This window comes from Lampetra planeri, chromosome 5 (assembly GCF_965212315.1).
Source record: "Lampetra planeri chromosome 5, kcLamPlan1.2.h2, whole genome shotgun sequence".
NCBI lineage: Eukaryota > Metazoa > Chordata > Hyperoartia > Petromyzontiformes > Petromyzontidae > Lampetra > Lampetra planeri.
In genome coordinates this window covers 4,868,925-4,896,701 of record NC_136111.1, presented here as the reverse complement: position 1 = coordinate 4,896,701, position 27,777 = coordinate 4,868,925, and the positions used below count along the sequence as shown (strand labels likewise).

The following is a 27,777-nucleotide window of genomic DNA, read 5'->3' as shown; positions in this document are numbered from 1 at the left end:
CTCCGGAAGCCATTGTGGTGGGCACTACAATTATTTCCATTATCTGAGATTTCCCGGTGATCAGCGGGCAATGATGAAGTTGCCAGCAACGATGATATTCACGCAGTAGCTGCTCCTGACGGCAACAGATGACAGCAGTCTGCCCTACAGCCGTCAAGTGACTGTTGGGGCAAGCGCTGTTCGTAAGCACCTCTTTAAAAGCCTGCACGGGTGAACAAGGAGGGCTTGGTGTGGCCAGCAATGTGCCCTGATTGCCTTTGTCTCCCCATTGCCGATGTTGACACACCACACCAGGTCAGGGAAGATAATACACGCGCGAGCACACACGTATACCCATATGGACTGTGACAACAACAAAAAACTCGCACAAAAACACAAGTATGCACAATAATACACCCCCCACCCACCCACACACGCACGAACATGCAGAGTCATGCACGCGTGCAAACACACACGCAGGTGTGCACAGCGCAGATAAGAGATGGACGCGCACGCGGGGCACGCACAGACTCACAGGGAGACGTGGATTTTTAGCTCGCACACACACATCACAGCCAAGCGCAGCGCCATAAGCTGACATTCATCACTAGGTGGTGCTGACGTTTCCATGGCTCTGTGCCAAGCTAGGTTCACTGCGAGGACACATGGGCTCGGCAAAGGCTTACTGACCGGAGAGAAATGCGTAGTGGGTGTATTGGTAATTGTATCAAGCCCCTAGCACCATATCCCTTACCCACTGGCACCATGACATCGTTTTCCCCGTTTTGCGATCGGCGTGCTTCCCCGGAGGGTGGCCAGTGGGCATTTTCATTTACATCAAAAATCATCTCAAACGACTTGATATGGAGGTCGAGGAGGAGGGGATGGCTATGGGCGGATCCATTTCCACGATTGATTTTCCACACATTTTACTCCTTAGATCTGAAACGTAAGCTCGAGCTAAAACACAAATACCACCAACCATGATCTATCCATTGCTAGATGGCCTGCAAAGCCCATTATTAAGATGATTTGGCTGCTATAAATTGAGCCATCATGTGGCCAGGTCGCTTCTAAAAAAATGAGCTAACAGCTCATTGGGCTTTTTAGCACACTTTTCAGCGTTTGTTACATTTCTTTTGTCAGTGTCCACATTTCTTATCCATGTATCACAGCAGGAAATCACGGATAATGATGGGTCACTTCCTCTCATCGCTACAAAGGCTCTTATAATAGGAAATCAGCGGCATCAATCGGAAGGTGTGTGGTGATCCCGTACAGGAACTTGAGTAATGCTTCTCCACGGGCCAGAGCCGACACTGCTGATACGAGGCTGTTGAAATGCCCCCTCTACCCTCGAGTCCCCATGCCCTACATTCACATCCACCCGGGGCTTAAATTCTCACCAAATATTTTCTGGGTTGCTTCTATATTGGAATAGGCATGTGACTAGTAGCCGCCATGGCCATATAGCATGGATGTGGTGTGCTGAGCCCAGATTTTTTTTTTCTCGGATGGATGACCTGGGTAGACCCGGCTGAAACGGAAGCCCCTGCATCTACCCCTGCGTCTCTGGCCGTGTGCTGTGCCCAGTTTGATTCCATTTGTATCGCCGGACAAAACCTGCATGGGAATTCGATAAATGGGTACGTGGACACTACTACTGCAAACTTTACACTGTCTGCAACGTTCCCATACAACCCCATCCACGGATGAACCCAGAACGATACACAGATTTTTTTTCGTTTTTACACCATACACATTGCACACATTTAAAGAGTCACAAATCAAAGGCGAGCGCTGTGTTTTATTCGTATGTACACATGAACAGGCAGTAAACTTGATTTCGAAATTTTTTGCCGATTCATTCTTTATCGACGTTGATTCAGCGAATCGAGGTCACTTCCCACTCGCCAGATGACAGCCCATCGAGTTCAAAAAGTGTCTGCTTGCCCAAATGTGCGTTCGATAATGCCCATCTCGTTATTTACAGCCCTGAGCCAGTGGTAGAAATTCCACGTTAATGACAGGGTCACCAGTCTCTCCAAAGGGCCTCGTGTAAAGCGGTACTTATTTTAATAGACCGCCCCCCCCAAGTGTCTGGCCGAGGTGACCCCTGTTTAGGAATGTGGGACTCGCAGCCGTCAGATTTCGAGCAGAGTTCCACCCACAGCGACGGGCAATTACATCGACTTGGCCTGTCCTGCCGTGGCCACCTCATGGTGGAATGGACCTTGGCTACAACAAGATTGAATGAGCGGTATGCAGAGCAGCTAGCTACCTGCAAGGCAGTGGGCGTAGCTACATCAAGTGCACAGGCTGTGCAACTGCACCAGGGCCCACGTAGTGAAGGGCCACGGGGGGGGGGGGGGGCTGGGCTACGGAGAGGGAGGGGATATTGTGCCCTCCCTAATCGTCTGCTCCCGACTGATCCCCGTTGTAGGCACGTAACGATTCTTTATTTAGAACCGCTTGTTGTTGCGTTTAGTTTGTTGTCCTTCCCCCGCACCACGCGATTAGCACGGTTGGCTAAGTATGGTGCGAAAGAAATTTAACATATTCATGAAACTCGATTCTCTTCGTCGGCGTGTAACAATACACTATTTACAATATATGCAAATTACAAGCAAATTAAACTCTGATGTTACATCTGTGTAGGGAGTGAGGATGCAGTGAACATCTGTAAAAAAAAAACGACATCTGGGAAAAAGAGCTTCATAGCTCAACGGATTCCTCCAGCATAAATAAAGATTCTGATTCTGTGTAGGTGAGTGGGGGCCCAGTACAGGATGTGGGGGACCCCGGGACAACACAGCATGATTCTGCAAAGGACCCTGGGAAAGGTGGAACGGGCGCTTTTATAGGATTGAGTTTGGCCCCAAGCACAGACCCGCGGTCTCGGTCTCATTCGTTATACTTGGCCAGCTTGAGGCGAGGGATGATGTTCATGGACTGCAGCTCCTGGAAGAGCAGCTTGCACGCGTACGGGATGCGCAGGGACGACACTTGCCTCGACGAGCGGCAGTAGTGGCACCTGCGGAGCGAGAGTGAGCATAAGACAGAGACCCGCCCCCCCCCCAGTATAGCCTCAAGAGACTTTCGGGGCAAGTGCTGTGAGCGAGAACCTATGAACGCCGGCGCGGCACACGAAGTGGGTGGGTGGCCAGCACCACGTCCGGCCGACTTCCGTCTCGTGGCGATGCATGAAAGAGCCCGTGACGCGCACACCCACTCGCGCGCGCGCGCGTGCGCGGCACGCTCACCAGCCCGAGTACGCCATGAGCCCGCAGGTGCCGCACACGTCGACTTGGAAGGAGTCGCTGGAGATCATGAGCCGCTCCAGCAGCAGCATGCTGGCGCCGTAGCCAATCAGGCAGTCGCGCTCCATCTCGCCCAGTCGCAGGCCCCCGTCGCGAGACCGCCCCTCCGTGGGCTGCCTGTCGCGCGCACGAACACGGCGCGGAGAAACACAAGGCAACGGCAGGCGACGCTATCCCGAGTAGCCCCTGCCGGACTCCGCGCTCGTCAAAGTGACCACTTCGTGCCAGCACTCCGATCCATCCACTGGCTCCTAAATCCACTCCCGGATCAACTTCAACTTCACACTCGCAGTGTTTAAGATGAACCATGGACTCGCCCCTTTGAAGTCCATGGTCATAGAGACCCATTGACTCACAGAGACCAAGAGACTAACATGGATAATGACACTCGTATATAGATAAATACACACTCAGAACCAGAATGTTTAATTAAGACTGGAAGAAACCAATGAGCGATGAAGCTCTTTTGCACAGATGTCCAGTCGGGGCGGGTCAGAGAGTCACAACAACAGGAGCCAGGGGGATTGTTGTGTCACGAGGCCGTGAAGGATGACAACAAGCGGAGGACATCCAATGAGGCTCTCCTTGACACACCTCTAGACCCATGCTGTACAACACAGCGTGCTTGCGAGTGACGATTGCATTTCACCACAGTAACAGTTCGACGACTCCGTAACCGCCCCCCCCCCCCACTTATGAGCAGACCTCCCCTGTGTAATGATCATCTCACAGGGTCGAACGTGCGGTGCGCAGTGAACCCCTCTGCCTCGCGAGGCCGGACAATCGACATTTGCCCGCAGGCTACCTGGTAAGCACGGCCCTTGGTCCTCGTGCTCGTGCGTGCATCTTATCCAGGACCATGTGCTTCAGCTTTTGGTAGTAGACGGGCCCGATGTAGATGTACGCTTCCAGCGGCTCCCTGCGGGTGGCGAGCAGCCAAACGTAGACAGCGGGCACGCAGAGGGAGACGGGGGGGAAACGTGGCGGTGAACAGATGTGGATTCGATAACACGTTGGGCTCGGTCAATTTCACGTAACTTACGTGTGACATGTCGGTTTGGGAAGTGCCATGCGCAGTTTGCATCCGTTGCACACACGATGCCAATCTTGCATTTTGTTTACTTGTCACTGGCAATGATTTGTTATTGCCAGAAAACCTAAAAATCAAACCGGAATCGGTGGAATGATGTGTCGTTACATGCCTAGTGCGTGGCTTTTCCAAGTGTGGCTGTGAACGGGCGAGCGTGGGTGGCGAGGTGCATCCCTGTCCGTGTAAGCGTAGCCATTTGATGGTTGGTGCATGCGTGCGTGCGCACGCGTTCAATCGTTCACTGATTAGTCCGTTCATTAGTTTGTGCGTGCGTGCGTGTTTGGCCGCGTGCACACTGCCCCGTATGTTCTCGCGATTGCCGGCACGGCGTAGTACCCTGTGATGCCGGACGTGACGAAGTCCTTGCCCTGGTAGTTGTAGCCGTGTCGGATCAGGTCCTCGCAAACGTCGCGCACGCGGCTGCCCCCGAACGCCGTGCCGTAGTGGAAGCGTCCGTCCAGAACGCCAGCCTTGCCGGCCAGCAGCTCCATCAGCTTCCCGACCTGCAGCACGCATGCACGTACGTATGCACGCACGGATGTGCAGACACACAAGCACGCAACATACAGAGCCGGCCGTACGGTTACAACCCTGAGCACGCATGCGTACGGACAAAAACGCACGTTTACAAAATGCTCACGCGCATAGGCGCACGTATGCATGAACTCACACAGATGCGCGTACAACTATGGTGAGCGCACGTTAGGTACACAAGCATTTACACAACGACAAAGACACCTCCGTGTGTGCTTTAACAGACTCTTGGGACACGTGCTGTTCGCGAGCACCTATTAAGGCCAGAACAGCACACCAGGGGATCGTGTGGCCAGTGCTGATGGTCACACGCCGCGCCAGGTACTCACTCGATGAAAAGGTGGGCCAGGACAGCTCCAGATAACCGCCACCGCTTCAGATAACAACGAAGGGGTGCAAAGACGCTGGAGCGTCATCGGGCACAGCAATGAATTTTACTGCACTGCCCTCTGCTGCCAAAATTGCCCCCCCGCAGTCAAATTGTGATGCTACTGTGTACACTGCGTTACTGACGTCACTTCTGAAACCCCGGCATAACCTATAATGAGAGCTGGGTGACTTTTCAAAATCATCCCTAGCGACACGTGTAACACGATAACGAGACAGAACACGCTACCGTCATGCGAGAGGGGAAGCCGTGGGGGTTCATGATGATGTCGGGGCAGATGCCCGAGTCACAGAACGGGACGTCCTCTTGGGAGGCGATGAGTCCACACACGCCTGCACACACACAGTGATCATCGTCAACAGCCAGGATCTATCCACTACTGGATGAAGGCCTCCCCACCACACGGTCGCAATATCTACAGTCCTGCGATGCAATATTCCACCTCGGTCCCACGCACGAGCGATTTCATCGTTCCATTTAACAGTTGCCCGTTCTCTCGTGCATGTTCCTTCCTTTGCCTGCCACTCCGTCATTAGCCGAGACCATCGGCCATCACCCCTCCTCGTGACGCGTCCTGCTCAAGCCTGCCTTCCCCAACAGTCGATACGGTGTCTCTTTACTTGCGTATGTCCTTTGACCCACGTGTCCCTCCGCCGGTCTCTCAGTGTGCACGTATAGTGGAGGGAGAGGACTGGGTTTGGTGGCGAGGAATGGACAATGTGGTAGCCGTGCACGCGTTGACTGCGCCATGCAGCGGTTGGCGTGTGCCGAGCATGCGTCGACATGAGCATTAGCTGGCTGGCCCTGGCTGGGCATGCCTTGGCCGTGCATGCAACGGTTGAATAGTGGACAAGAATACATTGCCTGCGCATACGCTGGTTAAAGAAGGGCCAACGTGCGAGGGCTGTGCATGCGCTGGCTGCCTGTGCAATGGTTAGCAGGCACCGAGCACGCAATGGTCCTTGGACATAGCGGTAGGCGGTGGCTGGGCATGCATTTGGCCGTGCATATTGTGGACGGAGAGGGCCTGGACATTTGGTGGCCTCTTGTGGCTGTGCACGTGGTGGTTGGCATCGACTGCGTGCGTGCGCTGGTTGGAAAGGGCCAGACATGCGGTGGCCGGACATGCGATGGCTGGACATGTATGCATGTTCAATTTCTTTCGCACATTTTCTTTGGTTCTTTCGGTAAAGTCACGTACACCGTACATGGCAAATCGTGCTAATCGGAGGTGCGGTGGCTGGGCGTGCATCGGGTGGATACGCAGCAGGGGAAGTGGGGGGGGGGGGGTGGTGGTAGTTGCTGTCGACGGCACGCGGTCACGGTGTCGGCGCGGTGGTGAAGAGGACTGTGAGACCCACCCTTCTGGCCGTGGCGGCTGCTGAACTTGTCTCCGATCTCCGGGCGCCTCGTCTGCCGCAAAAGCATCTTGATGAGGAAGGCGTCCTCGTTGTTGGAGGAGATCATCACCTTCTCGACGTACGAGTCGGTCGAGCCCTTGTACCTGCGACGTGAGAACGGAAGCGAGGATACACGCAGATGGGACACGGAGATGGGACACGGAAGAGATGGATACACAAGGCAAACAGAGGGCCACGTAAGTAATAAGAGAAGCAGGCCCACAAGTGGATGGTGAAATTCACACGGGCAAAGAGGCACTCACAAGCAGACACGAGACTGTGATGCAGATGCACGGGGGGGACAATGTAGACGCATGGGTGCAAATGGACACCAACGAGTGGACATGTGTGCATTCATGGCAAACCGGCAGATAAAAGTGACACGCGCAGCAATAAATATAGAGGCGGACAGGTGAACACGCGCGTGCAGTATGAGAATAGAGAAAACAGGAGGACAGGATTGTGACTCTAAACTGTTCAAAGAATGGACTCTCGAATTAAATATCACAATTTCCACGTTCCTGTTTCGTCAGGGCTCTTTTTTGGCACAAAACACAGTGAAGCGTTTCAATCGTGGCAGCTTTGCATGTGTGCTAGCGTGCATGAGTGTGAAAATACGTGTGCGCCTTGTGCACATGTGCGTGTATGGGTGTGAATAAATACGCGTGCGAGCGCAAATGGGCGCAACCGTACACCCGGGTGTGCGTGAGATGGGCGCTGGGGCTCATCTATACGTGTGCACGTGGCCGCGAGCGCACGCGTGCATCTCGCGCTCGTGCGGGTAACGCACGTGATGGGCACGTCCTTGTACTGCACTTGCGTGGGCGCGCTCGCGCCCTGGATTGGCGTCTGCGTCATCGAGGGCATCGACTTGTTCACGAGCACCTGCTTGTTCTCCACCCTCTCGCCTGCACCAGCACCGGTCAAAGACAAACATGCCCCCCCCGCCGTACAGACTTAACAGACTGGTTGGGGCAAGCGCTGTTAAGCGAGCACTTATTGAGGTTGAGTCGACCTAGGGGAGGCCCAGGATCGGTTCAGATAATCATCACTGGCGTTGGCCGTGAGCGTGAATTGAACTTGGGTCACCGGGTTCACAGCGCAGCGCGGTAACCGCGACACTACCGCTCCATGGTACGCCACACACACTCACAAAACAAATATAAACACTGGCCCCTGCATAGACTGTTTGTGGCAAGCGATGTTAGTGAGCACCCAAGAATGTCGTTGATGCTTAACACACCTGCACTATGTACTATTTTAAGGCCGAGTCAACCAAAGGGACTGGAACCAGTACTGATACCACTCCCCACTGATTTTCGCCATGGCTGAGAATTCCACTCTGCTTGCTGGGTTTGTGCAAAGTGCACTAGTCACTGCGGTGCTACCGCAAACCAAACACGCATACACACAACAGTCACAATTCCCAACTAACGGAGCTAGGCTCGATGCACTTTGAGGCCATGTGAAGTGTCAAAGCCTCCCTGGCAGGAGGAGGTTACGCAACAGACCGGTGTTATGGGTGACCTGACTCGAAGTGACTGGCACTGCGTCAACTTCCTGTGTTTGAGCCACCCGGCGCTCTGCCCGATGTTGGAAACTTACACACACACACAGATATAATTTTGATTACAGCACACCCACATTTCACGGTGCTCGCGCACGCGCGTGTGTTGCATGCGTGCCTGACCTGGGCTGCAGATCCCATCAGAGTCGAGCACCTGGTGCCGCCAGATGGGCTTGCGTGTTGCCGCGTCCAGCATGGGCCCCATCACGCGGTCGAAGGTCTGGTTGGTGTAGCGCTTGAGCGTGCACTTGGCATTCTTGTACACCAAGCAGCGGCCAAAGCCTGCGCACACGGACAGAGATCCCCCGGTGTTCAACCTCACGGACAGCAGGGAAAGTGCCGTCAAGAGTCTAAAGGCTGCCGAGGTGCACAAGGAGGCGGGCAGTGGTTCGCCCTGTGGACAGCTGCCTGCGTCACTCTTGCATTGATGCTGTTTACAGTGCATCAGATAACCCATTTTCGGTGGAGAAGATCGCAGACGCAGAGGATTCCCTCCATAGCCATACAAAAATCAACGCAGTCTCCAATAACACCGTGGCCTTACAGGAAAAATATATAATAGGCGACGTACCGGGCAAAGGCCCTTCCTCGCAGCACGTAAATTACGTGTTGCGCATTTCATTATTTGGTCTTGTGCACCACTGCCAATGCAGCATCCCTAAATATTTGTTTTACTTTTATAGCCACACAGACTCTGTTTGGGGCAAGCGCTGATGTCGACCACCTAACGCAAACATCCCGCCCTCCCCCCAACCCCCTTCACACCGACGGCTCAACCGGTGACGCGCACCACCCGCCACTCGTGACCTATCCGCACCGCGGTCGAGCGAGGCTTTGTTGAGGACGAGGGCGTCCTCGATGTCGTAGCCGCTGTAGCTCATGACGGCCAACGTGGCGTTCTGGCCCGCCGGCAGCTTGTCGAACTGGATGAGCTCGATGGTGCGCGTCTGCACCATGGGCCGCTGCGGGTAGGCCAGCAGGTACATGAGAGTGTCGATGCGGTTGCGCTGGTTATAGCCGATGGTGCCTGGCGGGAGAGAGGGGTTTGGGTTAAGGTGGAGGGGGGGTAGGGGAGGGGGTTGCAGCGATGATTGTCATCGATCTCGTCGGGCAACCAGTGTGCGATTCAGCCCGCTACAACAAAATGCACAAATAAAACAGGTTTTTGCAATGTATACGGACTAAGAAGATATAAAGAATACAAATAATAATTTACAGCTCCACTGTCAATACATTGACGAATGAAGTGTCAGCCACCTGAATTGTTTGACGACACTTCACCATGTCGGTCAGTGCAGGTTGGTGTAGGCCCAGGGACTGGTTCACTGATGTTAGCCGTGGCCACAAATCAAATTTAGGTTGCTAGATTCGTAACTAATCATGATGCCAAATATTCAGAATGGGAACAAATGAATGTTCCTGGAACAACCAAAATTTGGGGGTAGGCAGGGAACATATATTCTCTGACACGGGCTTACGCTGCACTGAGACGCAGATTCATGGGCTCACGGACACAGGAGTACACAGAGGGTGATACGAGGAACTGATCTCGTGAGAAGCATGACGAAGAAAGCGATCACGTGTCCAGATTCGTGCAGAGAGAACATTAAGGATTTGGGTGACAATTAGTGGCGGCCGGCCTACAGAACTCGACAAGCAAATGGTGCCGAATCTGGCAGCAGTTTATCTCCTAAACACTGCAAATCTTTTGGTTGGATCGGCTTCCCGTTTGGGCAGATGCTCGCTCACTCACTCACCCATGGCCTGCTTGCCCATGGCGCACTGGTAGGTGTTGCGGGGGGATTGGTTGTGGTGGGGGTAGGGCACGAGCCCCGCGCACACGCCCAGCAGCGTGAACGGCTCGATCTCCAGGTGCGTCGTATTCCTGCCGCCCGCGGGGAAGTGTCACGTAAGGCGCGGGGGGACGACGGCAGACACGGCGCAAGGCGGGCAGAAAACACCGGCGTGACACGGAGAGACGAGGTGCGGACAGACGCATTCCGCATGCCACAGGAATGGCGATGATGGTGAATAATCAAGAAGGAAACAGCGTGGATTATGTGGGAATGAGAGGCGGGGATTGGCGGCCAAATGGGACTAGATGCGACAACAGTGGAAACACGTGACAGAAGGGCACGATGGAGACAACACGGGAATGACGCAAGACATGACATGGGGACACAATGTGACAAGAAGATGCCTACTTTATTGAGGGCTACATAACACACATGACACGCAACGCGGAGCGAAGTGCCGGAGAACGACACAACAAGCGGACGAAACGACGGTGACACGGAGGCAACATCCAGGCGACAGGGAAGGTTGTAGCACGTTGACAACGGAAATTACGCAATACAATGGAGGCCGCAGACGGCGCGTGACAGGGGAATGCATGGCGTGGGAAAAGGGGTACCAAATGGAGATCACGCAAATGACATCGGGGATAATGGCGGAATGGTACGAGACAGCAGAGTTGATACGAACAAGGGGACAACAACGCACAACGCGAGATTACAAAAACACGTGGAGATAAACATGAGCGCTATTCAAGACTTGGAGATGACATTGTGACAGACACAGAGAAAACACAGCGATGACACATGCCTGCATAAATAGCACGGGGGAAACAGCATGGAATTAATATAGCACAGATGCAAGGAAATTACATACTGGCTATATGTAAGTATGTATGTATGTTTAACATCTTTCGCACCGTACGTAGCCAAACGTGCTAATCGGAGGTGCTTTACAAGCATTGGGGATGACACAGGGCAACACGAACACAACCCAACGTAGACACAAATGGTAGACACATGGACGATGCACACCGGCTACACACAACGATGCGTGCCCCCCCCACCCCCCACCCCCCACTTACGGATTGATGATGTGCTCATAGAGCGCGATGTTGCAGTCGTTCTCCTCGTTCACGTCCAGATACTCGACCAGTCCCTCGTGGAGGAAGTCCTCAAATGTCCTGTAACCAATGGGAGCGCAGAGACAGATTTTCCCGTTAAGCTCTATAAATCGCAAGGGGGCAAAGCTGTTATTAAGACACTGGCAAAGATCCACTCGTACAGCGTTTAACACTGTTGGGGCAAGTGCTGTTCGCGAGCACCCACGAAGGCCGCCATGACACACGAAGGGCATCGGTGGCCAACACCACGCCCAATCACCTTCGTCTCCCCAGTGCTGATGTTCACACACTGCATTAGGCACTCATTTAAGGCCGAGTCAACCTGGGTGAGGCCCGGTACCGGTTCAGATATTTGTCACCGACGTTGGGAATCGAACTTTGGTCGTGCGTTAACCACTGCACTGCCATCCCCACTCATCAAACACACAGCTACACACATGCCACAACAACACACATACATGTACATCTGTATCGACACACACACTGTGATCAGTCTATACAGAATCTGCCCAAGCTACAGGGAAGTTATTTAATGGCGATTAATGTTTGTGCAATAATTTTCATTTCTCACACGAGACAGTTATTTTGATCCGATTACAATTTTGCTTCTTTTGCTGTCCTTTTAGATTTTGTTATATTGGTGACCCAGGTCACTCTTGCAGATGAAGACGACTGTGGTCTTTTGAACTCCCACCTGGTTAAACAAGAGTAAACTTGAAACTTAAAACACAACAACATATGCACGAAAATATCCTCAACATTTAAACTGCGTGTGCCCATGAAGAAAGTCAAGCTGAAAGTGAATATGGCTGAAAGATGGGCCACACGGCAACTGTAGAACACAACGTTGAGGCCTCTCCATGACTGACACACCTCATCACGACTACGTTACACCGAGTTGGAACTGTAGATACGTAACATAACTCGTAATAACCACAACAATGTCACGCACTTCCATCGACACATTGCAGGCCTCGTCCTTCATCTCCAACCAACACACTGAGTGCTCAACTGCACGACGCGACTGGTGCACCTGCAACGAACCCCACCACAGCAAACGTAAGCCGCACGATACGACAACGCGTCATCACACCTCACCACACCTACGACACACCACGTTTGCATTCTACACAAGAGGGACCCCATCAAACTCAAGCCACACGAAAGGACCCGTGATGCCCACTCACCGGCAGCCTTGGCACAGTTCCTCGATGTGTTTGCTCGTCACCATGGGCTGCCTGTTGTTCACGATGATGTACGGCCTTCAGAGGTGAGGGGGAACGAGGGAACGTCAAGAGAGCAAAAGAGGAATTAGTCAGGATGGAAGAGAGAGAACGGGAATACACAAGGCAGATTAAAACTCTACAACGCAACGGTTTCGAAGGCTTCTTTGACCAACATCATGATTCTTAATTCGTTTCTCTTGGGTTAGACCGTGTATTGGGTATGTCGATGATTGCAGATGCAGTAGCGAGCACCTGCAGAGGCGCCCGCCGTCGGACGAAATGTAGACGCAGCGGTCGTTGAGGTTGGTGGAGATGGAGACGAACTCGTTGATGTAGCCGGCGCGGCGCATGATCCGGAACGTCTGCACCAGCTTGGGCGGGTCTTGCGTCACGCCCAGGATGTTGCCTGCGCGTGCGCACGTCCACACACCAACACACGCGAGCACGGCGCGCGTTTTCACTCGAGCAGCAGGGCACGAGGATTACCGAGGAGTCCTGCGAACGAAGCTATGAAATAAAACTTTTTTTTTTTACCAGGTAAGCCCGACTGAGCTCTACAGCTCTTTTATAGAAGCGACCTGGCCAAAAACGATAGCTCCATCAAATGGATTATCACGTGGAAATGGATTATCACGTGGAAATGTATTGCAGCGAAATACTATAAATGCATGTTGATTCTAAATGTGGAGGGAAAAACCGGAGGACCCGGAAAAAAATCCATGCGACCACTTTGGAGAGAGACTCCAATATACAGGCGTCAGGGTTGAGATCGAACCCACGACCTTCTGTACACCTGGCAAGGTAGTTACCATCGCGCCACCGTGGAGCCCCAAAGAAAGAATGCAGTGCTCTAACCACTACGCCACCACTCCCCAACAAACACACACACACCGTTGAGGAACACGAGGTAGGTGTCGGGGTAGCTGAGTTCCTCGCCCGACAGCAGGGACAGGTCCTCAATGCCCAAGTTGAAGGCCAGCTTGAGGATGGGCCCATCCTCCATGTCCGTCGTTATGTGGGTCATTAATGCCAGGTTCTTAACAAGCCCGCAAGCCTGAATGATCACGCACACACACACACACAATACCAAGATCCCCCATATAGCCTTGACTGTTGGGGCAAGTGGTGTTAGCGAGCACCTATGAAGGCCGACGCAGCAAACGAGGGGGTGGGTGGCCAGCACCATGCCCGGCCACCTTGCCTCCCCTAGCGTTGATGTTTACACACCGCACCAGGTACTCAATTGAGGCTGAGTCGACCTAGGCGAGGCCCAGGACCGGTCACAAAATCGTCACTGGTGTTGGCCGTGAGCAGGTATCGAACCCAGGTCGCCGGGTTCGTAGCGCAGCGCACTAACCACTACACTACCGCTCCCCACGTGTCCCCACGTGTCCTCATGCACACACACATTATATTTAATCCGTGCACACGTATGCACCCACAGGTGTCACGTCTGCACAGCCAGTGGCCGTGCTCGCCGGACGGGCGCACATCGCTCACCTCCCCCTCGGGGGTGTCGGAGGGGCACAGCATCCCCCACTGCGACGGCTGCAGGGAGCGCGGGCCGCTCACTTTGCGCGTCTTCTCGAACTGCGAGGAGATGCGCGTCATCATGCCCAGCGCCGAGATGTAGGAGAGGCGCGACAGCACCTGAGTCACTCCCTGCCGCTCCATCTTGAAGCGCTTCAGGGACCAGTTGCCCTGCACACACGACACAGACTTCCCCTGATTGGCCTGCATAGACCGTCTCCACAGGTGTCGCCCCGTCGTTTGGAACTCCAGTTAATGGCAGCAGTAGAGGTCACTCATTCTCGGCTGTCCCCTGTCTCAACTCTCAGAGCGATCCTTGCCGTTGACTCCCTGTCCTTGCCATTCTAGTCCAGGCTCAAAACTTTTGTCCTTCATCTGCCCATTTCTCTGCCTATAGTAAATTCAAATACCAGTTTGGGGCCTACTGAGTCCATCATCCATTTGAGGGTGATAAAAGAGGTACCACTTTGTGCAGAGTTAACCTTTCCCGTTCCGATGACATACATACGTGTATGTCATCGGAACGGAATCTATTCCGAACGGATTCAATCTATTCCAAACAGAATCGTAAGTAAAAGGCCATGCGCGAGGGCGTGTGGCACAATTTGGCGCCAGCTATCGTGGAGTGCGGTCATGTCGATACAGTTCTCTGCGGTGAGTACATCACAATCTCTTTAAAAACAGCAGTGCTACGCCTCTCTAAATAAAATCGACGCTAACCACTTGCGCGTTCCGAGATTCAGCGGTGAACGGGACCCAGCCTACACCTTGGAACGGGAAAGGGTGAACACAGTGCTCGTATGGCTATACTGCTTCAAGGCCACCGAAAAAGAAGGGCACATGGTAGTCGAACCACGTCTAATAGCCAACAAGAGAGGGACACACGTCGATGCGTGGCGCCACTGGCTTGGCTGGCTACCGTGGAGATGGCGTTGGCCAGCCCGTTGGTGATCTGGTCTTGGCGGATGTGCTTGGCGATGTCGAACTGCGCGGCGCGCGGCTTGGGGATCGTCTGGTCGGCGATCTTCTTCAACTCCGAGTTGAACTTCTTGAAGAGGTCCTCAAAGAGGAGCGAAAGGAGCTGTAGGGCGGACACAAGCGGAGTGTCACGCACAACCAGGGTTTACGAGTTAGGGATGTAACGCCAAAATCTCACTAGCACTAGTTCAGTGCACTGACGCAAGCAAACTCAACCTGCTGGGTCACTCTTTACAATACGATTACAATTTAGCTTTAGAGACCAAAAATGTACATAATTTAAGGGATTGCACCAATGTTGCCTTTTTGGTTATGAACTTACACGCACAATTGCTCGACGCAAGATAGGTATATGGTATGTTCGGCCTTGGAGAGCAACAGGCATTACAGAGCCAAAGTGAGTGTTAGAATGTTTGTTAGGCATTGCCTGGAAAATGTATTGATGTTAGGCACAGTTACAAATAAGCTATGCTAGGAATGGGGGGTGGCTAGGTGAGGAAAGGCTGAACAAAGGCTAAGCTACAGTAGGTCTATTAGCAGTTGGGATTATACCTGGGTGAAAGCAAGGGATGAATTCGTGTAGGACCTAGTGGATGCATCGGGTAGATTCAAGATTGGTTTATGACAATACTAAATCGGGCCTGGTTGATGGTTAGGCTGTGCTGGGCCCTGAATAGATTTGTTATGTAACGTAAATTTTTTAAAGGAAAACCGGGTTGAGGCCCAGCTTAATGCTAGGCCGTTTTATTCCATTACAAAATTATTTGAGCGTAAGAAATAATGGTATGCAAAACACATTTTGAAAAAATATTATTGGTTAAGCAAAAATCACCCATCCACTCTGACTAGTGTGGAAGAGTTGTGTCAAAGAAGCCCAAACGTCAACACAGTGGGCTGAGGACTTCATCCAGCAGTGTAAAATCACATTGGAACGTGCCGTGCGGTTTGAACATTCTTGCGCGCGCCAAATCGGTTCGACCGTCACTAAAACCGAACGTAATTTGACCTCCGATTTCACGGCAATTTCGAGTCCATAATCACTTTCGCTTTTACTGTCACTGAAAATGCAATAAATCAATTATCAACCCTAAAGCCCATTACGAGAGCTGTGCTAGGTCTGGTTGTTGCGGGCCTGGTGTAGGTCTCGCCTGCCCGGCGAGCTCGAGCCTCTTGTTGCCGTAGTAATCGCGGTCGTCGACGCGGTTGTCTCCCTGCGCCAGGATGATGCGCCGCACCATCACGGCCACGTACACGCACTTGGGCCGGAAGTTGAACTCTTTCACCTGCGGCGGGACCGGGACTCACTCAGTGGGACGGTGGTGGTGCCGCCAGTGGGGCGTAGCAGAAGAAGCGCTCAATTCGTTATTCTAGCCTCAGGGAAGGAGGAGTTACCCGGGAATGGCAGAAAATCCTTTTGATGAAATGCGTTTATCCGCAAATATGTAACCGCAGGGATATAGTCTTGCAGAAGCGCAAAGTTCGTCTCATTCTCCACTTTTATCCCCCGACAAGCGGAGTGGTCTGAAAAGTGGCAAATGCATCCTATTACTCCCATATACCTGCAAGGAAAACAACGGGAGCAGTTTGCACAAATAAATGCAGCTCACAGGATCCTCCGGTAGAGCCGCCCGTATCGATGCGGATAGGAGACAATTCACGGTTTAGTATATTCAGTGAGAAAATTCGAATCAATTAAACCCACATCCAATGCTTGCGACGGTGCTGTAATAATCTTTTGAGCCGATTACCCGTAAAACAATTTGTGGATACAACAACTTCGTCCGGGTTCACTTGAATCAGGACTAAAGGAATCGTCCGATTATCCGCGACGGTGGCACTTTACAAGGAGAAGGGAGGGGGTCTCTCTCCCACGTGTGATTACCGGCACGTGCGCCAGCACGGTGGTCGCCAGGAGCTCCCGCGCCTCATCCATCTTAGATTTCTTGGGGCCGCCCCACATGCGCTGCCTCCGCACTTTGTTACCGACGTAGCGCAGCGCCTGGGAGGGGAAGCAAGGGGGCGGGAGGTGGCGGCAGAAGGAGACTGAGGGACAGGAGGAGGGAAAGACGTGGAAAGAAAAATACATTGAGACGGATGGAGATGACGATGGCAATAGAAGGGAGAGACAGAGAGATGGGAGATACGTTATGAAGAGAGTTCACGACATTGATCAGGAAGCAAAGAGAAACTTAGAGAGAGAGATTGGAGAGTGGTGGAAAGAACAATAGAGAGGGTGATAGAAGAGAACACGTGTAAGAACAAGTGTGATGCCGAGTAAGAAATTCGAAATGAAGAGGGAGGATAGAGAGATGAGAAACATGGTGAGACAGAAGGGCAGAGAGATGCAAAGATAGATAACGGGAGGGGAGAACTTGTAAGGGACAAGGTCAGTTAACAGAGTTCATTGTGTTCGTCAAAATAAGAAAAGAGGAGGTTGGAGAAGGCAAAAAGAGACAAAAGAAAACATTTGGAGGGATGAAAAGAGGTGGGATGGAGAGTGTGTGTGTAGAAAGAGTGGTATAGGGGGATGAGATGTTGAGCTTCTGGAGAGGTGAGATAGTGAGGAGACCATATTACGCTATTAAGGGGTGAGTGAACGAGGTGGTGAGATCAGGTGGTGAAGGAGAGTGGATGGTGAGCAGTGGAAGAGAGCTGGGGATAGGGCACGTGATTCCTCACCTGCAGCTGAGTGAAGACCTGTGCCTTCTGGCACTCCTCCAGGCTGGGGGAAAACGCAGCCATGACGCGCTCCTCCGTGCCGATCATCTGCACAATGTCCTGGTCACACTCCACACCCATGGCCTGCGAGGCAAGGTGGCAACACACATTATCAATAAAGGGGCAGGGACATGTCCTAGCGGCAGCATGTTCACCTCTTAAAGTAAACTAAACTATTTTTTATTTTACCAGGTAAGGTCCAATGAGCTATGTAGCACTTTTTCAGAGGCGACCTGGCCACAAATGATAGCTCAACGAAATAGGCTTTTCACGTGGAAATTTATAGCAGACAAATACTTTAAACGCATGTTTCCAAATGTGGAGGGAAAAACCGGAGGACCGGGAGTAAAATCCACGTGACCACGGGGAGAATATGTAAACTCCAAATATACAGATGTTAAGAGTCGGGATCAAACCCACGACCTCCTGTATACCAGGGGAGGTAGTTAAGATCTCACCACCGTGACACCCACTTGTTGCAGAGGTTCACAGTACCAAATCCAACAGCCGCCCTGGATATTACTGTGGTAATATTAACCATAAAATATTACACGCCATCTTCTTAACTCACAGTGGACGCTATAAAATCCTGTAACGCAATTCGCCAGAGTTCGCCATTGCGTGCTAGCGTCGTGATCCAAATTTTACAAAATTCCATGCAATTCATTCAATTGGGATTATATATTTAACAACATCGCCCCCTACTGAAAAAAAAACTTGGCAGAATTTCCTGTAAAAAAGAGTCATGAGACTCGGTGAGGTTTTCCTGGGTAAAAAAATAGAAGACTAATACAAAATGCACAACAACATGTGCTGCTAGTGTTCCTCTTTCATATGGCTGATGTTGAGTGGAAGATGTCAGCCTTCCCGAGGCCCACTCAAAATTTCAATTTAAAGCTTTCGTGACTGCAGGGATTCATCTTCTTGGTTCTTTCGGTAAAGTCACGTAGAAAGGAAATAATAAAATAAAAAAATAAAACATCATAAAATGCAATTCTCACGACGTTTCGGCCACAATGCAAGCAGCCGTCCTCAGGTGAAAAACAGGTCTGTCGGAAAGACGCTGCTTGCGTTGTGGCCGAAACGTCGTGAGAATTGTATTTTATTATGTTTAATTTTATTATTTTATTATTTCCCTTCTACGTGACTTTACCGAAAGAACCAAGAAGATGAGGCCCACTCTGCTAAGTGAGACATCGCAACAAATGCCGTCACCAACCCGGCGGGCAACCCGACATCGATCAACTCAAGTGCTATTCGGCCAGCATGGTACACAAGGGGGTAGAATGCAGCCAGCACCAAGCTCGCACACCCACAGGTCACCCCCCATGAGGGCACTGAAGAAGGGTTCACCCGTGGGTCCACGACCTGATGCAGGACTCTACCCCGCAGCATGGTGTAATGCCGCCGAGTTCCGCCATGTCACGCTGCGTCGCTGCTGCTACTGCTGTTGTGGCTGCGTCACCTTCAGGATGATGGCGACGGGGATGTCCTCGGCCAGGGTGTTGTGCTTCATGTAGAAGCGGCCCTGCTTCATCACGAGGTTCGTGCGAGATTTCTTCTCGTGCGTCGAGCTGGGGGGCAACCGCAGCCAAAGAAACACAACCAGCGCCGTCAAAAGATTGGATGCACAATTTATACAAGCATACCGATGAAACTGGCCTCTGGTCCAGAAATGATCCTGACACCCTCCCCTCTGACCTGGTGACCGATGCCCCCACGTTGCCCTTGCGGTCGATGTCCACGATGATGCGGTTCTTTGAGAGCTGCTCCTGGATGAGGCACACCTTCTCGACGCCGCGCACCACAAAGTACCCTCCTGCAAAGACAAAGATCCCCTGTGTAGCCCACGGAGACTGTTCGGGCAAGTGCTGTTAGGGAGCACCTACGAAGGCCGGAACGGCACACTAAGAGGTGGGTGGCCAGCACCATGCCCGGCTGCCTTTGTCTCCCCAATGGCTATGTTTACACATTGTGCCAGGTACTCATTTGAGGCTGAGTCGACCTATACATGCTAACACACGCACATTCACCACACACACAACTATGTCCGCACAAAAACCCACGCACCCGGGTCCAGTGGGCACTCGTTGAGCTTGGCCATCTCGGCAGGAGTCTTCCCCGTGAGCACGCAGTTCGAGCTTCTCAACATAATGGGCATCCTGCACATGCACAAAGCACACATGCAGCACACAAGTGGTGATTGCCTGCATAGCTCGAGTGCGCATAGCATACGCACGCACGCAGATGCGGGCGGGCACACACGTGGCAAACACACGGGGTATTCCGGCACAGACCATGCACACAGAGCATAGGGATGTGTGCGGCACTCACGTGGCACATGCATGTGCATGGTGCATAGTGACCAGAGCAAACCTCTACCCAGGGGTTATCTTGTAGGGTACACGATACAACAAGGTACACCGACTACACATGGTACGTTAACGTGTTCATAGTGCGTGTACACCTGGGTTCTTATGCTACGTTGCCACAGCCGTTGGGAACTGGGTTAATCCGGTCCATTGCTAGGGTTGACTCGATCCCCCCCCACCCAATGTTCCATGCGGCTCTGCAGGCCCCATTCCGCTTCTTACAAAGTCTATTTCATTTGGAGTTGGCCAAATATCCCAACAAAGAATCACAGAGCTTGGGCAAACGTTGGAACTAGTTCCGGCTGCCTTTTGTGGAGTATAAACATGGGCAAAGCGGAGACAAAGGTGGCCGGGAGCGGTTCTGGTCACACGACTGTCTTGTGCGCAGTGCAGGCCCTTAATGGGTGCTCACCAACTGCACTTGCTCTTTCAGTATGTTAAAGGCTAAAGGGGAATCTTGATTTTCTGTGTGCGGGTGAACCCACCGTCCAATGGGCAGGGCGTTGCGGATGATTCTCTGGTTCCCGCGCGTATACTCGATGTCCACCGTGATGGGGGCAGAGTACGTCATGTCCCTTAGGCGACACTGTGTGTGTGTGCGCATGTGTGCATATATGTACGAATACATGGGTTAGCAAATCTGTATATTTATACACATGCGTTTGAATGCGTTTGTGTGCGTGTATGAACAGGACATTATTGTATTAGAGCTGCCGCTTGCTTCCACGCGAGCGCACTGACCTCGTGAGGAGCCACAGGCCTCGTGACGTTGAAGCTCTCCTCCACGTCAGGCGTTCCCACGTAGATGTTCAGGTACCTGGCATGCAGACAGCACACAAAGCACAGCGCGCGTATGGCGTACCGACCGTCACTGCGAGTGCCGTTAGAAACACCTCGCAACCGTAATGGCGCTTGGGATCCACTGCACGCGGTGACGTTGTTGAGGCCTGCAGTTGACAATTGGCCCTCACGAACTGATCACAGCCCCCACCCATTCCGCTGGCAACCTCTCCCATTACTCAGGTATCCCCATCATTTCCCACATCATGAGTTGACCAAGACTAGATATCAACTTTCACAAATGCCTTGGAACACCCGGACAGCATGCCTGAATCTTGGAACTGCCCTGGCGAAACCAGGACATTGCTAGATTTAGTAAAGGCAAGTCTGTTTAAAGCCAGCATAGGTGCAAATGCAGACAATCCATGTGCACAGTCAAAATGAGAGCACAAGCCAAGCAGAGAACAAATGCAGAGCTACTCAATAAGCAATTTACAGCTGATAAGATGATCTCATGCGTTTCTAATTTATACAGACTGTTGACAGCCCAGATCCAGGCACGTAGACATTTCCCAGGTATGGAAACTTCTCAACCATCACAATAACCACCCTGCCACTCAATGTGATGGGGGAGAGTGGAGTGTTTGAATTCATTATTTACTCAGGCAAGTGAGTTGTTCCGAGGAGGCGGATGGTGAGTCACCGCCTCTTATGTGTGTATGTTGAACTTCTGTTGCACTGGGATGGGTAGCAAGTTTGCTCATGTTTCACCATATCAGCATAATGCATGTATTTACTACACGAGGGAAGATAGCAGACTGAATCTGTATGCATGCTGAACTTATTTCGCACCGTACGTAGCCAACCGTCCTAATCGGAGGTGCGGGGAACCAGGTTATGAGATGGAAGACATCGCGAGTCGGAAATCTCACGGCCAACGCGGCAGTGGGACTTACTTCAGATACCACATGGGGTCAGCGTCGCTCGTGATCTTCTCATTGGCCATCATGATCTTCTTGATCTGCATACGAGAGCGCAAGGATCCATGACTCGCCCACGGGAAACTCCTTGGCTGATTTGCAAGCAGAGAACAGCTGCAAATGCATGGTGATCCAGCAAGTTACAGATACCCCGTTGACTTCCGATGACCCTCTTACTTGCTTCTCAACAGGTAGTTGAATATTGTTAAAGCGATGGCAGAAAATCTTACAGAGGAACAGTTACGTAAGGCGGTAGGCAAGGATGGAGATTCACGGAACTGTGGCTCACACATGAACAATGTCTGTATGTATGTTGAACTTTTTCGCACTGTACGTAGCCAACTGCGCTAATCGGAGGTGCAGGGAAACTTGCAAAGTGCAAATGGAAGCATGGAGAGGTGGATGCTTTGAATTATACCGAGACAGCAAGGACACGTGGTTCAGAGAATACACGCACATTACGTTTATTCTATTAGCTGTCAAGTAAATTAAGTGGGGGGCTTGGTAACGGACGATGGTTGATGGTCAAGACTAACGTTGGAGTGACAGCCAAAGGCAGGAAACATGCTCAAGAGGACGATTACCACAGGCAAGAGCGATGAAATCGGCTCGTGTGTAAGAGCTAGATGGATGTTGCATCATGTGGCCATTAGTGATGGCGACGACTTGGGCAGTCTTTAATCCAGCAATGGGCAGATCATTACTGACGATGAACCGGAACCTATTGTGAAACCAAAGATGGCCAGGGTCAAAAGGTCATGGCCAGGAAAACGTCACCTTTCTTTCTGAGGCACGTCCGTATGTTGAATTGCATGACTAGACAAAGGTTAAGAGTAAGTGCTGGTTAAAGAAAAGTGTTGCAATTACGGATAGGTATTATGGATAGGTAGGTGCTACTGATAAATACATGCTGTCTGAAATAATGCACCCACCTCCACATTGATGAAGTAGTTGAAGGAGTCTATGTGCTGCTTCACCAAACCCTTCACCTGCAGACATGAAACATTTCTTTAACCCGGACCAGGTAAAAAAAAAAAATACCCAGAAATTGATAAGGCAACCACATATCTTCACGGTGGAAACAAGGCGAACAAAATGTTTTTTACTACAAAGCCTATTATGCCGCGAACACAAAGAACTCGCTGTGCCTCTGTATGCGACGTCCGCTCTGTGTCATGCGGAACAGGCACATGAGCATCATCACTCATGCAACGCTTTCCATGGTCAATTTCTTTCACTCTACGGAAAGATTCCTACACGACGCATTGTCTCATGACACGTGGCAATTGCACACAAAAGTAAGAGGAGCATCATGTGACTTTACATGCACCAGACAACACATTTATATTATCTGGTTCGGGAGCCCAGACAATAATGAATAAGTATATGTATTTATGAATGTGCAGGATTTTAGATCTGCATACCTTCAAGAATGCTGGAAGAAGCTTCCATTTGTCCTGTCAAGGCAAATGTTAACTGTTAGTAAACGATTCACTACATACTAAAAAATATCTGTACTGCTTTGGCGAAACATGCTGCAATATAAAAAACCATGGCGTAGAGCGGTGGCATAGTGGTTAGCACACTGCACTATGAATATTTCTACCTTGGTTAGATTCTGGGCCACTGGTAAAATCAGAGTGTTGAGTGATATCTGAACTGGTCCTGACCTCTCCACCCTTCACCATTTTCTGCACTGATCAGCAAGGTGGGATATCGATCACCGTCACGAAACGGAGAGGCCTTCAACCAGAATGTAATTGATAGCTCTACACGTTTTACATTAAAACCGGTAGAGGTTGTTAAACTGAACTGGCAAAACCCATCAACAGGCGGAGACGCGTCATGTTTCCAAGTAGCAATGTAACATTTCACTGGTTCACTGAGCCTCTCAGGAAAGTATTATGTTTGGAATACAAAAACAAAACATTCCAAAGGTTTTGGACATTGATACGAATTTGATACAGATGGCACAGTCGCATTGGTTTAACAATCAATTAGTACCGTGCATTGTGTTGCTCAGCAACTACATTTCAAAATAAGTTCCCAGCACGCAAAACGAATAGGTCAGATGTCACGCCAAGCAATGTGCGGCAACAACCCGAAAACCCATCAAAGTTCTGTACAGCGGTGCTCCGCAAAGACGATATCATAGGAACTTCACTGCTCGCAAACTCGGACAAGACGAAATCTCCGTGCCGTTCAGTGTCTGATCCAGCCCCTCCCCACCCAGCCACCTCCCCCCCCCCCTCTCCATCGGTTGCAGCGCAATACAGCAGCAGACAGCTGCCCTCCGCCACCTACCCCCCTACAAACCCAACCACCCAACCCAGACCAAAGGTGGGTTTACGGCTCGTTGTGTCGTGAACGATCGAGCGAGCTCGAACGCGAGCGCGGTGGAATGGGAACAGAGGTTGCGGGCTAAATGCTGTGCAGTACAACGGCGGAAGCGTTATCCACAGATCCCGCCCACCTCAATGGTCCTGATGGGTGCTGTAAGTTGCTCCGATGTCAGCTTGGCAAAATCTTCCTCGAAATACTCCATGCTGCTGGGCTCACGCCAACGTCACTGCAACGACGACACCAACAATGCGAGTTTACTTCTCAGTTGAGAGATAGCGCTCATCACCGGTTCACGTAGCTGTCAACCCACACGGTTTTACTCCCTGTTCTTGTGCAGGGAAATTGAGTTTGCAGGTCTGTACGGCGTGCAGCCGTTTCAATGCGGGCAAAAATGTTGTGTCTATTTGTTTGTGTTTCTCTCTTGTGATAGAGCTTTGTAGGATGAACGTTGAGATGTATAAGGGCACGGGGTGATCAATAAGGTCTAAATTGGTCGGTAATAACGTCGGCTTCTGATAAGAGGTTGACAGGTATGCGTTCACAGCCATGAACCAAACATGTCAAATCCCCATTCCTTTGACGTCAGGGGAGTTTATCCATACATATATAACCGCTTACCCACAGCGGTACATATTTTATCGACCCCCGAATGAATGATGGGGTGTCAACCTCCAAGCAGGATTTAAATTCACAACTTTGCAAACGCTCTACCACTGTGCCACCACGTTGCGCCGACATCTACAAATATACTCAACAATGAACAGCAGCGTGCTATTTCAGTGGGACGTCGCATATCCGACTCGCTGGAGGGACTGAGGTATAAGGCGGATACGTGAACATCGATAGGAAGTGCCAGTAACACCATGTAGATTCTAGATTTGCAGCTTTCGTGACTGCCAGGATTCATACTCTTAGTTTTTTTCGGTAAAGTCACGTAGGTAAAAATAAATAAATAATATTTTACCAAAATCTAAATAATAGCTATCATTATTTTTTTTCGTATTATTTATTAATATTTTTTGTTTATTTTCTTATTTATTTATTTTCCCCTACGTGACTTTACCGAAAAAACCTAAGAGTATACCATGTAGAGTTGTAGACATACAGAGACTGGGTGTGAGCGGCTTATTGTATCAGGGTGGATACGTGACGGTCGGATATGCAACGTTACGCTGTGCGCTACACGAAAAGGTCCTTCTAAATTACATGACAACTTTGTGTCTATCAGGCAAGTATACTCATGAATGTAAACTTCACGTAAAACAACACAAGTCAATTGCATTGTCTTGCAACATATACTGTACGTTAAAATAGGGTGACGTTTCAAGCAATGGTCCTTGTTCTGAGCATGCCACCCTACCGAACTCCACGCCACTCTGTACCACACCACTACAATTAAACACGTCTCTATAACTCACCATGCTACAGGATACTAACATATACACCACTACACTATATGAAATCGCTCCATCACACAAATTAGGGGCCGTCCATAAATGACGTCACGCGATTTTGGACGATTTTTGACCCCCCCCCCCGTCGTCACAAAAATATGACGTCACAAAGCTCTGCCCCCCCCCACCCCCCCAAAATAAAACATGCTTCAAATCGCTTTAAACTATTGTTATTGTAGTGCGTATTGAATGTGGCGCTGCCCTCTGCTGTTGTAGAAAACATTTATTAAAAGTATATTTAATTAAATAGGACGTGTTGTCTATATTTATTTAAAGTTGCGCATTTTGATGTGACGTCACATTTCTCATTCCCCCCCACCCGTCACACATCGTCACAAATGTCTGACCCCCCCCCCCCATGTGCGTGACGTCATTTATGGACGGCCCCTTACTCCACTCTGCAGCACACACCATTATGCATCCAACTCTCAGTGTTTACAACACACTATACACACCACACTCTATGCACTCCCCGCAATGCTGTACACACACCACTCCAAACATGACTCTAGACCCCCCCCTCCGCCCGCCCGCTCCAAAGATCCCCCATATAACCATACTAGACGATTGGGGCAAGTGCTGTAAGCGAGCACCTGTGTGGACCTGACGTTGGCCGTGAGCGGGAAGCGAACTTGCGTTGCTGGCCGGGTTCTTCGTAGTTGCACGGCGCGAATTAACCGTTGCCCTACCGCTTCTCCACAACCCCACCCTCTCTATATATAAACCCTACACACTCCACTCTATGCACACTCCGCTCTGCGCACTCCACTCTACGCACACTCCACTCTACGCACACTCCACTCTACGCACACTCCACTCTACGCACACTCCACTCTACGCACACTCCACTCTACGCACACCACACTCTACACACCCCCCACTCTACACACACTCCTCTACACACACCACACTCTACACACACCACACTCTACACACCCCCCACTCTATACACACCACACTCTATACACTCCACTCGACACACACCACACGACACAGACACCAAACACTCACGCCACCTCTCCGACACACCGCACCACCACTCCACGTGTGCCGCGCGCCAACACAGCACGCGGTCGCGCGCCGATGACCTCACGTGCCGCTCCCCTGCTCGGCCCCGCCCCCTCGCACTTGGCTCCGCCCCCTCACACTCGGCTCCGCCCCCACGCCCTCCGCCATCTTACCGTGGGAAGCCGCATCGCCTCGTTCGCTTTGTGGTTTCAAAGGGGGCCAAGACTGCCGGTGTCTGTCGCTGGGGAAAGGGCGCTCTGTAGCACGCCACGACTCATCAACACGCCGCTGCTGCCGCTGCCGCGACCCTCACGAGGACTGGCGGACTGAGAAACGAAACAAAGAGCGGCCAATGTCGACATCCCCGTGTCGCTGACGACAACGGAGCCTCCTCCCTGAGCCTCCCTCTGTACACACAAAGGCCTCGAAACGTCAAAGCGGCCAGCCACAAACAGCACTATCGAGAATTTTACGAAGACGCTTGTTTTTTTTTGGGGGGGGGGCGATTGCTGCTTTGGCAGTGTGTGCACAAAGTCAAATTTAAACGCACGCACCAAAAATCACCAATCAATAACACGTGCTGCTTTAAAAGAAAATAGAAAAATGTGACGTTTCGGGCAAACACCCTTCTTCGTAGCACGATGATGAAAGTTTTATAGATAGAGTCATGACAACTTTCTTGAATCGTGCAATGTTGTAAGAGCTTGGGGAAAACACGATAGGAGGGAGTTATAAAGTGTGAGCAGTGCGATGGAACAGGCGGATATAGAAGTGTTGTGAGTGTGGCGAGTGAGTGTTTACCTGTCAACACATACGGTTGACCCCGTATTCTTGTACAGGGAAATTGAGTTTCAATACGGGCAAAACACATTTGTCTGTGTTTCTCCCTTGTGATGGCACTTGGTAGGATGAACGTTGAGATTTATAGGGTCACGGGTTGACAAATAAGGTCTGAATTGGTCTGTAATAAGTGAGGCACTGATAAGGGGTTGACAGGTTTGTGAGTGTGCTGTGACCAGCAGCGTGGTGGAAACGCGTGGATAAGACCGAGTCCTCAACAACATTGGAGGAGAATTAAATGTTCAGTTAATTTACTAGGTATAGCCCTGTGAGCCATTCGGCTTTTAAATCGGGTGCAACCGCAACAAACAAAAACATGAACAAGAAAACATCTTAAAGTGACTACACGCAAC

At 51.2% G+C, this 27,777-nt stretch overlaps 1 protein-coding gene across 1 annotated transcript; it reads right to left on the bottom strand.

Moving 5' to 3' along the window:
* Positions 1-1,766: 1,766 nt before the first annotated feature.
* Positions 1,767-26,657, bottom strand: POLR3B (RNA polymerase III subunit B). The gene is made up of 29 exons (XM_078594184.1): positions 26,170-26,657; positions 24,253-24,348; positions 23,204-23,236; positions 22,712-22,768; positions 21,756-21,820; positions 20,761-20,836; positions 20,505-20,605; positions 19,718-19,809; positions 19,349-19,466; positions 19,113-19,221; positions 17,609-17,731; positions 16,812-16,928; positions 16,078-16,212; positions 14,871-15,032; positions 13,922-14,122; positions 13,313-13,475; positions 12,674-12,827; positions 12,383-12,457; positions 11,157-11,255; positions 10,036-10,163; positions 9,096-9,305; positions 8,402-8,560; positions 7,502-7,619; positions 6,673-6,815; positions 5,540-5,643; positions 4,726-4,892; positions 4,105-4,218; positions 3,243-3,416; positions 1,767-3,013 (listed from the first exon to the last, which is right to left on the bottom strand). Exons 2-29 carry the CDS (start codon positions 24,322-24,324, stop codon positions 2,884-2,886), a joined length of 3,399 nt encoding a protein of 1,132 aa, XP_078450310.1. The 5' UTR covers positions 24,325-24,348; positions 26,170-26,657; the 3' UTR covers positions 1,767-2,883.
* Between the last annotated feature and the right edge of the window lie 1,120 nt (positions 26,658-27,777).